Genomic DNA, 12,025 nt, shown 5'->3' on the forward strand with positions numbered 1-12,025 from the left:
CAAATACTTCATCTCCCTAGCCCCTTGATCCTGATTTGGTTGGGTATGACTAGAATGACCCAATTTATTTTATCAACTTTCATATTTCCCTCTTTGATAAAGATCTTTCTCTGAAGGTATCACTGATCAGCCATCTTGAAGTTAGGCTTAGTTGTTTCTCAGTGTCAGGATGAACCTGCTCCTGTGTTCTCTGTCCTGTGTGTTAGGAGGTCGTTGGGGTCTGTGTCAGGGACCTGGGCCATTTGGGTATCAAAGAGGCCAGAAGGAAGACTTTTTTCCTCAGGGTACGTTTTGCAGGAGTCCAGCATCGAGTTCCACTTTTTTACTTCCAGAGATATTAGCAATCATCTTGAAGTGTTGGGCTAACATTATTCTGTTGGGACAGCTGACTTTACAAAGACGAGATAGGCAAACGAATAAAACTTAAAAATAATAATACAAAATAATTAACAACAACATAAGAAATTTAGTTTGTGTAGTGGTTTAAGCCCAAACCTAAGGGCAATAAGCTAAACAAATCTGTAGGAGTAACTAAATGAGACCTGTTATAGACAGCATTTTATAACTTATTGAATTAAAGCGGAGAATGCCGCCTTTATAAAAGGGACCATCAGTACAATTTGAACAAAAAGTGATGTCAGGGATATTGTCAAAATTGCCTACTGGGTAGACCAAAATAATTACTTAGGTTAAGTTTTGTCAAGTTACTTATAGCAGTTACTGTTTGTGAAATTTTAATTACAGTATTATTTTAAGTGAAAAATGGGCATTATGAGGAGTAAGAGTTTCGTTATTCTGACGTCTTGAGAAAAGCCGTTTACAGCATAGAAAACTTTCTTGTCCTGGTTTGCAGTTTGAATATCTCTGGCTACTGCATTGGATGTTGTGGTGAACTTTTGGCATGACCCGTATATCCGGCATGAGACTTGTTCCGTAAAGTTTATCTAATTTCAAGTTATAGGGCTTCAAGAACAGAGAAGTTTCCATTTTAGTAATTTTATGGAGGAACCTAGGCTAATTTAGGACCTAATCTAGTCTATAAGTAGATAACAAGAATTCAAAAACAATGTACATAGTTCCAATCTAATAAAAGGTGTATTATAGCTTTTCTTTAGAAATATAACTTTTTTCTCTACATTAATCACATAAGAATCTCAGATTTAAAAACCTCTTGTGGCTAGGAAGCCAAACCAAGGCAGACTGTAGATTGTACTTACAGTCTTAAGGTTCCTGGACCTGCCAGGAAGTGACAGTTTTACGTACTTATTGTAAGACTGAGAGTCCTTGAAATCAGACATTTTATGCATATTTGCAGATATGACATTTTAGTCAAAGCCTTAGTAATGTGATCAATGTTTTCAATTGTGTTATGCTATAAAGAGAGAGCATATTTTATAGGGTTATTGCAAAAAACCATATTGTCATAAGAATACTCACAAGTAGTTTTTGAGTTCCTGAGGAATCAATAAGGAGAAAAATCCTTTTATTTTTGTTTATAAAAATATACTTTACCAAATTACTGTGAATTATAGCTTAAGAGATAAATTTTTCTTAAATCTGGAAAACAAAAACATTTAATAATGAACAATGTTTAAAATAAGAATCCTAAAAACATTATCTTTATCAATTATTTAATTTCATGTAATTAATTATTGCTCTACTTGATTTAGATTTGTGCTTTCATGAACTCATGAGTTGCTTTATTAGTTTGAAGACTTTCATTTAGTTAATTGCTCTAAAAGCTATCAGAAACTAGTATTTAAGATAACTTGCTAAAGTCTTTTCCATGAATCTGATTGTAAATATTTTTTGAGAAAAATTCAAAACAGGAAGTGCACATGACAAAAACAGAATGCCCATGGTTAAAATTCTGATGAAAGCTTACAATCAACAAGAAAATAAATTTATATTATATACAGCATTTTAAGATAACTACCAAAAAAAGACTGATGACATGTTAGATTTCTATGAATTTATATAATCTTTGAAACATTCATATCAACAGCATACCCATTAGCAACTAAAAGAAGATCTAATATCACTTATATTTGATAGTGTTGCTTTTATAATTTACCAAATAACTAATTACTTAATAGCACTACAAGATGAGAGCTGTATCTTTTGAGATTTTCCAGGAACCCAACTGCAAATACCCAAAAGTAATTCTAGGTCAAGAACACTTAATTTAGGATTTGCTTTTGAGGAAGCTTATCAAAGATGTTAAAATGCTCAAAACACTTGATCAAAACAACCACAGGTCAGTGTAAAGTAACTACCATTCATTTAACCAGAGTAATAATTAAAAGATACCAAATCAATACAGAGAGTTACTTGGATGTGAAAATCTTACTCTTCTTTTTTGTTTCTTTTTTTAAGTTTTCAAACAAAGTTTATTAGAGAAAGAAGAGAGAGAAGAAAGGGAGACATGCCAAAGCTGGTGGCATGGGCGAGAGAAACTGCCCCTTACTCTTCTTAAAGATCACTTTGTCTTTAAGAAGAACCTAATAAAAACAACATAGGAAATTATTTTGATAAAGCATAAAGCGTTTGTTTTCTTAGCCAGTTACTAAAAAAGTAAAGAAAAATATTCTTCGGTTTGTTGTTTTGTTTTGTTTTGTTTTATTTTTCGCATAGGAAACTAGTTTAGATAGATAACCTGGAAGTCAGACCTAATGCCTTGGACACTTGAGTTTAATCGAATCCAGACAAAAAGTTTGCAGAGTTATGAACATACACTATTTTATAGAGGAATATGAACAAGGAAACTAGTATCTTGAGCAGGGGACTACAAGGTTCTTACTAAAAGCATGGGAAGTTTTCTGGTTACATGAAACAATTAAGACATTAAGAAAGCCAAGAATACAGAATCAAGTTATACTAGAGGAACACTTTGCTTTACTAGGCCTTTAAGATAAACATTTTAGCATTAGGCCATAAAAGCAGAATTAGAACTGGAGAAAAAAAGTTACAGTAGTTGACAAAAAAAGGTTGAGGGAGTTATCACCTGAGCCAAGCAAAAAGATACATTGTTTCAAGGGGGGGGGAAGAAACAGAAGGTAATGATGTTTGACCATGAAGGTGATAATGTATGACCTGCCAATCATGTGTAGCAAGGTACAGCAAAAGTTGAGCTCTTGAAATATAAATCTGAGAAATTTCAAAGAAGGAAAGCATTAACTCAAGAAATTAAAATTACCATTTTAAATGAAGAAGACAGCATTTTTAACATGAAACCTAGGAGATTAATTAGATCTCAGAAAAGAAAACATGGCAGAAGTAGAAACTGCCTGCAGTTTGGAAGATGGCTATGAAAGAAACAAATCAGATCTCCTGCTATATTATTAAAACAGATCAATACCTCAAGAAAACCTGTTGTTTTAAATATAGAAAACTAGACCGTAGTCCTATATCAGTGCACCCCGGACACCAATCTTTACTTTTTGGAAAAACACATAATTTATTTCCAGTCCCAGACAAATCATTCACACATAAAATTTCCTTCACAAAGTTCATCTTTTATAAATCACGTTGACTTACTTAGACCATTCATCATTTTCCAACCCCCAATCTTGATACTATGACTTCTCTCTTATTTTTGTTCATTGGAATTACCAGTCATTTTATCTTAAGACAAAAATGTACCACATAAGACAATTTCTCATACAGATTATTTTTTCTTAATGTCATCTTTTGATTAGTAAACCTAAATATACTGAGTCTTTTTATAAAATTTAAGAAGCAAAGAGTAAACTCATATTTATTTAGCAAACTTATGTTTATTTATCAATACAGCTCAACTTTTTATCTTATTTGGGCTCAGAAACTTAATGAGTACCTGTTATTTAATAAAACATACATAACTTTGAGATCTTAAATTACATGAAAAGATCGTTTGTAAATGTTTATTCTATTTGCAACTACCTTATTTTTTATTTTTTTAGCAAGTATACCAAAGTATATTTGTGAAAATTGATTATCGGTATCCTTGTGAAGGTATGCCTATAATTATATTTATAACCTATAAAAATGTAGATTATAGGAATACTTATAAAAATTGAGATATTAGAAAATCATTCATTATTTAAGACAGTTTTATAGCCTGTTAATATCAAATGCTTCCCTAAGTAAGAACTTTAAAGGTAAGCCAGGCTTGGTGGCTCAGCCTATAATCCCACTTTTTGGGAGGCTGAGGTGAATGGATTGCCTGAGCCCACGGATTCAAGATTCGCCTGGGCAAGTTGGTGAGACTTCATCTCTACAATAAATCAAAAAAATTAGCTGGGTGTAGTAGCACGCGCCTGTAGTTCCAGCTACTTGGAAGGCTGAGGCAGAAGGATCACCAAGCCCAGCAGGTTGAGGCTGCGGTGGCTGGGAGTGTGCCACTGCACTCCAGTCTGGGCGACAGAGTGAGACTCCAACTAAAAAAAAACTTTAAAATTAAATATATGAATATTCTGTCAATAACTTAGGAGCTACAGCAACAATATTAGATTAATCATATTTTCAAAGACTTGTATAAACAGATCATTTAGTTTTAGGCTGGCTTTATAGCTTCACAACCTCTCTATATATATAGCAGAAGCAAATATAAAACTGTCTGACCTGGATACCCAGGCAAAAATGTATGTTGACAATTTTGAAAACATTTCTAATTTTATCAATAATTTTAAAACAAATTCATTTATCAAATATTTACTTAAGTCATATGAATTGAAAAGCATCTTGATTAATTACTAATAGGTATTTTATATGAGTGCCCATTTATCTAAATAGAATTCTTTAAGGGATTATTAGCCAACTACACCAGATTTTATCACGTAGATAGACACAACATGCAACATAATGTATGTATGTATGTGTAAACACATCTAAACACATAGACATATATTTAAATTAAAATCTTCTAGCTTTTATTTTAGAATTTCAGTCATTAGATAGTAAAACAAATTCACCAATTTATAAAAGACAGTTGGATTCAAATTATTTTTCTAACAAAATGAGATAAAAGTAAACTTTAAGATATCCTTAAAATAGGTAATATTATGAAGTCTGTGCGACAAATTTTGATAAAGCAATTGAGTCAGTTATATACATACTGGATTGGACAAATAATAGTTAACTGTGAACATGTGACTAGATTATGTAAGGAGGCCCAAATGATAAGAATTCTCTAACAATATCTATACAGTGTTTTCTTGGTCTCAATTAAATGCAATTGCTGATTACATGAAGGCCAAGTAATCACAGGTGCCAACAGAAAATAAAGTATGTACTTACCAGGAAGAACAATACACTTTCTCTAAATGAAAGAAAACCTCCTCATCCAACTTCAAAGCCAAGGTCTAAATCTTTCAGCTGAAGTCAACAGGAAGAATAATAACTGTCCCTAACAGGAGCTCACCCAACTAGGAGGTAAAAGACCCCTCTCAAACAGGAAGAGAAAAAACCCTCCCCAACCAAATCCCAAATAATACAGAACTTAACCAAAATTAGGAGTTTGGTTCAAGAGAGACTCACCAGAGGAAAAGAGACAACCCACAGAAGCAGAGGGCCTTAAAGGGCCCCAGTGTGGGTATTTCATGCCATAGTTCCAAGCACCAGTGATTCTCCTAAAAGTGAGTCAGCTTTGGCATTCCATTTCTGACAAAGTCAAATATATCAAAGTCAAAATAAAAATACAAAGATGAATCTCTAAATTTAAAGTTTTATTTGGGAAGCAAGAATTTAAATTCAGGGCATGCACATAGACCAGATGGTCCTTGGTATGACCAAAGAACAAAGAAAAGTTTGGAGGTTTTATAGAAGGGAGAAATTTTATGTTAGCTTTGAAACAAAGTTCATTCACACAGTAAAGTTTGGGGGAGCTGGCAAGCTCTGGTTGGTGAGTGATGCTGATGGATAAAACAATCTCAGAGTGGCAGTGGATTATTTCAGGAGCTATTAGATAAAACTGGTTTCAGATTGCAATAGGCAGTTTTAGCAGCTGAACTTGTGGAGAATTTAATCCTTGGAGCAAGTGCTATGTGCCTTGAGTGCTTTATCTCCCTGGCCCCTCAACTCTGATTTAATCGGGTATGATAAGAATGACTCAATTTGTATAGTCAACTTTCACAATTGCATTATTGGCATAATTAAAACATAAATATGAGTTTAAACAGAATTGATGGTGGTAATTTGATTCTTAAAAAGATCACGGTAGACTCAAATTATCACAAGATGATATCTAGTAATGGACAAATATTAGTTCTTTTAGTTACCTGAAGCCTAAGCCAAAATTCATTTACTGATCTAATATGTCTAGGCCAGTTAATATGTGTTAGGCCCTGTACTAATGCAAAGTAGCTTCTGTTTATCTTTGTTAATTTTCTTTCACCTCCTATTGCCCTCTCTTTCCTACTGCCCCTTGTCTAAGCAGAATCCTCATATTACCCACTGATTATTTAAAGTTTTGTTTTTTGGTTTTTTTTTTTTGAGTTGGAGTCTCACTCTGTCACCCAGACTGGAGTGTAGTGGCCGGCTACCGGCGATCCTTCCACCTCAGCCTTCCGAGTAGCCAGAATTACAGATGCACGCCACCACGCCCAGCCGATTTTTTGGATTTATTGTAGAGATGAGGTCTCGCTGCCCAGGCGGGTCTCGAACCCGCGGGCTCAGGCAATCCACTCACCTCAGCCTCCCAAAGGCGCGGGATTACAGGCTGAGTCACCGAACCCGGCTTATTTAAAGTTTTACACTAAAGTATCGTACCTAAACCTGTTCTAAAAAATATTTTGTTCATTTTCTATCATTAGTAACTTTTCTTTGCAGCTCCCTACTTTCTTGTTTTTTAAATGCTCAATTTGGTTCTACAAGGAAGTAAGTTGGTTGAAATAATTCACACCGGAGACAATGTTTTGTCTAACCTTTCAATACTATTCATGCACTTGAAAGCCTGCTAACTTCCATCTTAGAAACATTGAGGCGAGAAGAATATGAGTTCTTGTTTAGCATGGCTTTAATCAGAATCAACGGAGTCATTATGATTCTCTCTTAGATAGTTGTCTATACTTACAACTTCTACATTAAACCTTCCTGTTGACTTCCTGCCTTCCCTTAAATATTAAGTAGAAATACCTAATAATAAGTCACTTAGAATATTTTACTTTCACCTTTCAACAATTTGATTATAGATCTATGTAATCTCTGTATTCCTCTAATCAAACACCCTTGTATGGAAATAAATATAAGATGCATCTTATATTTATAAGATATTTATAAAAATAAGGAAAAAATTAGAGGGGACTTCCCAGGTCAAACGTTTCCAAGTTTAAGAATAAATGTTGCAGTGACCAGAGTGATTCGTTCTATCTCTGCTTACAATGTTCACCTCATTCTTTGTTATGTGACATACAAAGTGATTGTTACAGTGCTGGAATGGATTGTTACAGTGCTGAAACCGTAACGATATTATAAAATTCTGTCCCTCAAAATATTTATCCTTACATATTCATTTGTTCAACAAATATTTACTAAGCAACTGCTGTGTATTAGGCTAGGACCTTTGAAATGTAGTGACAAGCAAAAAGAGAAGCATATATAACCTTTTTTCGGAATTTCTATTTCTGGTGTTACCGGATCAAATTCATGGCAACCATCTTGAAGGAAATATTATTCATAGTTAAGGTGTTCATAGAGGACACAAATCTGAAAGTCATTGCAATTTATCAGGTACATTAGTAGAATTCAGTGGATATACTAGAAGATGAATTGCAAACTCAAATTAGAAAATTGATATATCCTTTTGGAGTAATACTCAGATTGTGATATCAAAATTACACTAATCTGTCAATTAATGCAGTTAAAAAGCTTCTATGTAGTGAAATTCTATAACATTTGCAATTTGTAGAAAAGTAGATGAAGGCTCTTAGGTGGAACAGTGGTCCTTACAGACAATCCAGTTGGCACATTTGCTTTCCAATCATTCCCAAAGTAGGGCATAATTATAAAGCCATTCATGTCTTCTAATATAGGCAATAATAATTTACAATAAGATAACTATTTTAGGTGTTTTTTTCCAACATATGGTGACCCCTAAACTTATCAAAGCATTATTTGAAGGCAATTTAGAGATTTACTATTTGGAAACTAACAAGATTATATATGTTTAACAGAAAGAACACTTTTTGCATGTTTAGAAAATACTTTTTGCTCCCAGAATACCTCTACCTCATGTTAATTTTGATATATAATCTAATTAGTACATGTTAACACATTTTACAAAAAATCAATGTTTTATTTCTTTTCAGTGAACCCCATGCACGGTTCTATGCAGCTCAGATAGTGCTAACATTCGAGTACCTCCACTCACTAGACCTCATCTACAGAGATCTGAAACCTGAAAATCTCTTAATCGACCATCAAGGTTATATCCAGGTATGACTTGAACATATTAAATATAATATATTTGAGAAAATACTAGGCAAGAAGTTTATGTGTTTATCCTCAACTATCAATATTGGAATTTTTTTTTTGAGGGAGACAATTACTTCTTCCTAATAGTTTACGTTGAATTCATAATTCTACTGCTGTTACAGAGAAGCAAAAATCCCATTGAGAAAGGAACCTGCTCATCTCTTCCATAATCTGTAGCCGTGAACTGAGCACAGGCTCCTGCATAAGGAGATAACAGTAGCTGAATTTCCGAGCACTTGTTAGTGGCAGGCATATTCCAGGTGTTTTGTATGTATTATCTCTTTTTGTCTCAATAACCTTATAAGTAGAACTACTGTTATTATCCTCATTTTAAGATGACCAAAACTAAGGCAGACCAATGTTATGTAGCCAGTAAATGGTAGAGTCAGAATTTGGTCCCAGTCTGACCCCAGAGCTCATGATCTTCACTACTAAAATGCAGCTTCCAAGGGAGACTTGATTGCCAAGACTGGGCTGGTGGCAATATTGTCTTTTCACCTCTGCTGTTATTCAAGTGGGAGCATCCTTTTTTATACAGTTATAAATAGAGCCTCCCATTGATATGTTCACATACTGATAGTGCAGTTAATGGGAAGGGACACGTTGGACTGAAGGCGTACTTTTAAGCATTGTTTCATTTTTATTACTGCTATTTATTTTTAACTTTTGCTTTCACTTTTTAATTCCCTGGGAATGGGATCTGTGGCAGTGAATGAAAAGGATTTTGATGTTGTTCATTTGTTTCTTTATTTTGAGTGGGATAAAGAGTTTCCAACTTGGGTTGTTTAAACTCATTCACTACATAATGGCCTTCATGAATGAGTCTCAATTATATTAATTTATTTTTTCCCTTTTTTTCATTACTTTAACGCTTGAAATTTTAACTTTCAATTTAGGTACAGTAAATATGTTTATTGTGAAGGAATAAATTTTCATGAGTATTTTTTTTCTTTTTTCAGGTCACAGACTTTGGGTTTGCCAAAAGAGTTAAAGGCAGAACTTGGACATTATGTGGCACTCCAGAGTATCTGGCTCCGGAAATAATCCTCAGCAAGGTATATTCATAATGTCAATATGTAAGGAGTAGACATACAAGGCATGCATGCATCACTATGGACTTTTGTAAAAACACTATACATTTAAATCTATTTGTGCCTGACTACTAAAGAAGAATTATTTAGAGTCTATTGCAAATCCCATAACTTCTGTCAATTTTAACTCTAGATCTTAGAGATGTAGTGTGAATAAGTCTGACCTCTACATCCATGTTTTAAAGCCAGAAATATAGTCTTTTCATGATTATTCCCAATAACGCGAAGGTAGGGGAGTCATGCTCTGAATTACACCGAGAAGCAAATCTTGAAATGATATGTACTAGTTTTCAGTTCTTCCTTTGTTTCAAATTTACCACTTCCATGAAAGGAATGCATGAGAATTGTTTGGAAATTTTACTTTAATAGAAATATTACAGAAATTGAATAGTTTTTAGTACTATTGAAGGCAGTGCTACTTTTCAAAATAGTGAACTGCAGTGAGAGAAACTGAAACCATATCTAAAAGAATGGTTTAACATTTCTTTCTTTTCTTTCTTTTTTTTTTTTTAAGATCTGGGGTACAATTCAAATTAGGTATACAAATGTTCATTATGCAGGTACCCTTGTTGATGAGGTGTGCTCCTCCCTCCCCTAGCAGTTTCCTTCAACTGCCAATTCTACCCCCCACCCCACCCCACCCCGGCAATTTCCTTTTCCCTGCCATCCCTTGATGGAGAAAGCTAGAAAGGAGAAACTAACAATAATTGGGCACAAATAGGAGAGGAAAAGAAAAGGGTTAAAACATGAGCTTCGATGGTTTGCAAAATGGTTTGTTGAAATTTGACTAACCTATAGAAGTGTTATAGTAAAATAAAAGATTTCTTTAAGTTTTCCTGTCATTATCTTTCATATTCAAATTATATATAACTTTTTAGTCCTTTATAATCTAAACATCATTGCTGGTAACACATTTCTTTCTCTTTAAATACTCTTCAAAAATAATATGACCAGGATAAACACATACAACTGTGACAAATGTATACATATTGTAAAAGTAATAGATGTTCACTGTGCAAAATTTGGAAAATACAGAAAAATACAAAGAAACAACCAAAAAATCCTGTATATAATCCCACCACCAAAAAAGGCAGCCTTTTTTAAAAAAATTCTTGATTTTGTTTTTGTTTTTTTTGAGTTGGAGTCTCACTCTGTTGCCCAGACTGGAGTGCAGTGGCCGCTCCCAGCCACCACAGCCTGCTGGGCTCCGGCGATCCTTCCGCCTCAGCCTTCCAAGTAGCTGCAAAACTACAGGCGTGTGCTACCACGCCCGGCTGATTTTTTTTTTTTTTTGAGTTGAGGTCTCACTCTGTCGCCCAGACTAGAGTGCAGTAGCCTCTCCCGGCCTCTGCAGCCTCGACCTGCTGGGCTCCGGCAATCCTTCCATCTCATCCTTCCAAGTAGCTGAAACTACAGTCGTGCGCTACCACGCCCAGCTAATTTTTTGTTTTATTGTAGAGATGAGGTCTCGCCAAATTGCCCAGGCGGGTCTCGAACCCGCGGGCTCAGGCAATCCACTCACCTCAGCCTCCCAAAGCACGGGATTACAGACTGAGCCACCGAGCCCGGCTAAAATTCTTGATTTTTAAAAAATGCATGTTGCCATAGTTAAAATCATGGTGAATGTATAGTCTTATATCTGTTTTTACTTGCATGAGAACAAGCCTGTAAACATCATTCTAACGGACTGCTTGCAAATGTACTGTCAACTATTTTGCTGTTTCTATTGTTAAATATTCAGATTTTCCTTTTATTTGTTTTGTTTTGTTTTTGCTTTATAAATAACTATGATAAACATCTTTATGCATAAGGTTTTTCTGCATTTTACATTGTTTTCTCAGGCTAAATTTCCAGAAGTAGAATTACTGGGTCCAAAGATAAGAACACTTTTAAAGCTATTGATACATATTTCCAAATTGCTTTCCAAAAAGATTGTACCACTTACACTACTATCAGCAGTGTATGAGTTCCTATTTTACCACACTCTTTCTAGCACTAGGTATTCACATTTTTAGAAGATTTACTAAATCAATAGGCAATAAATGGTATCTTACTGCTTTAATTCTCATACCTCTTATTATTAGATTTTTTTCAAATACATAATAGCCATTAGGTATTTTCTATGTGTCTGTGTAAATTAATAGTTCATATTCTTTGCCCATTTATCTATTGCAATTTAATGTTTTTCTTATTAACTTATTTTAATTCTCTATGCCTAGGGTATTAACTTGTATCTGGCATTCTTTTTTTTTTTTGGAGTTGGAGTCTCACTCCACTATCCAGGTTGGAGTGCAGTGGCACCCCAGCATTGACCTGCTGGTCTTCGGCGATCCTTCCACGTAGCCAGAACTACAGATGCATACTACCACACCCAGCTAATTTTTTGATTTATTGTAGAGATGAGGTCTCACCATGTTGCCCAGGCTGTTCTTGAATCCACTGGCTCAGACAGTCCTCTCGCCTCAGTCCCCCAAAGTGCTGGG

At 34.5% G+C, this 12,025-nt stretch overlaps 1 protein-coding gene across 13 annotated transcripts in view; it reads left to right on the top strand.

Moving 5' to 3' along the window:
- PRKACB (protein kinase cAMP-activated catalytic subunit beta) overlaps nt 1-12,025 on the top strand; it is an 86,060-nt gene that overhangs the window by 42,377 nt on the left and 31,658 nt on the right. For all 13 annotated transcript variants that reach the window (XM_021709137.1, XM_008051689.2, XM_008051673.1 and 10 more), the window contains 2 exons: nt 8,286-8,412; nt 9,411-9,506. In XM_021709137.1, the coding sequence (XP_021564812.1) occupies nt 8,286-8,412; nt 9,411-9,506 (223 nt within the window). The remainder of the gene's footprint in view (nt 1-8,285; nt 8,413-9,410; nt 9,507-12,025) is intronic.

This window comes from Carlito syrichta, unplaced genomic scaffold (genome assembly GCF_000164805.1).
Source record: "Carlito syrichta isolate Samal-C Ts95f unplaced genomic scaffold, Tarsius_syrichta-2.0.1 Scaffold67282, whole genome shotgun sequence".
NCBI classification, from domain to species: Eukaryota; Metazoa; Chordata; class Mammalia; order Primates; family Tarsiidae; genus Carlito; species Carlito syrichta.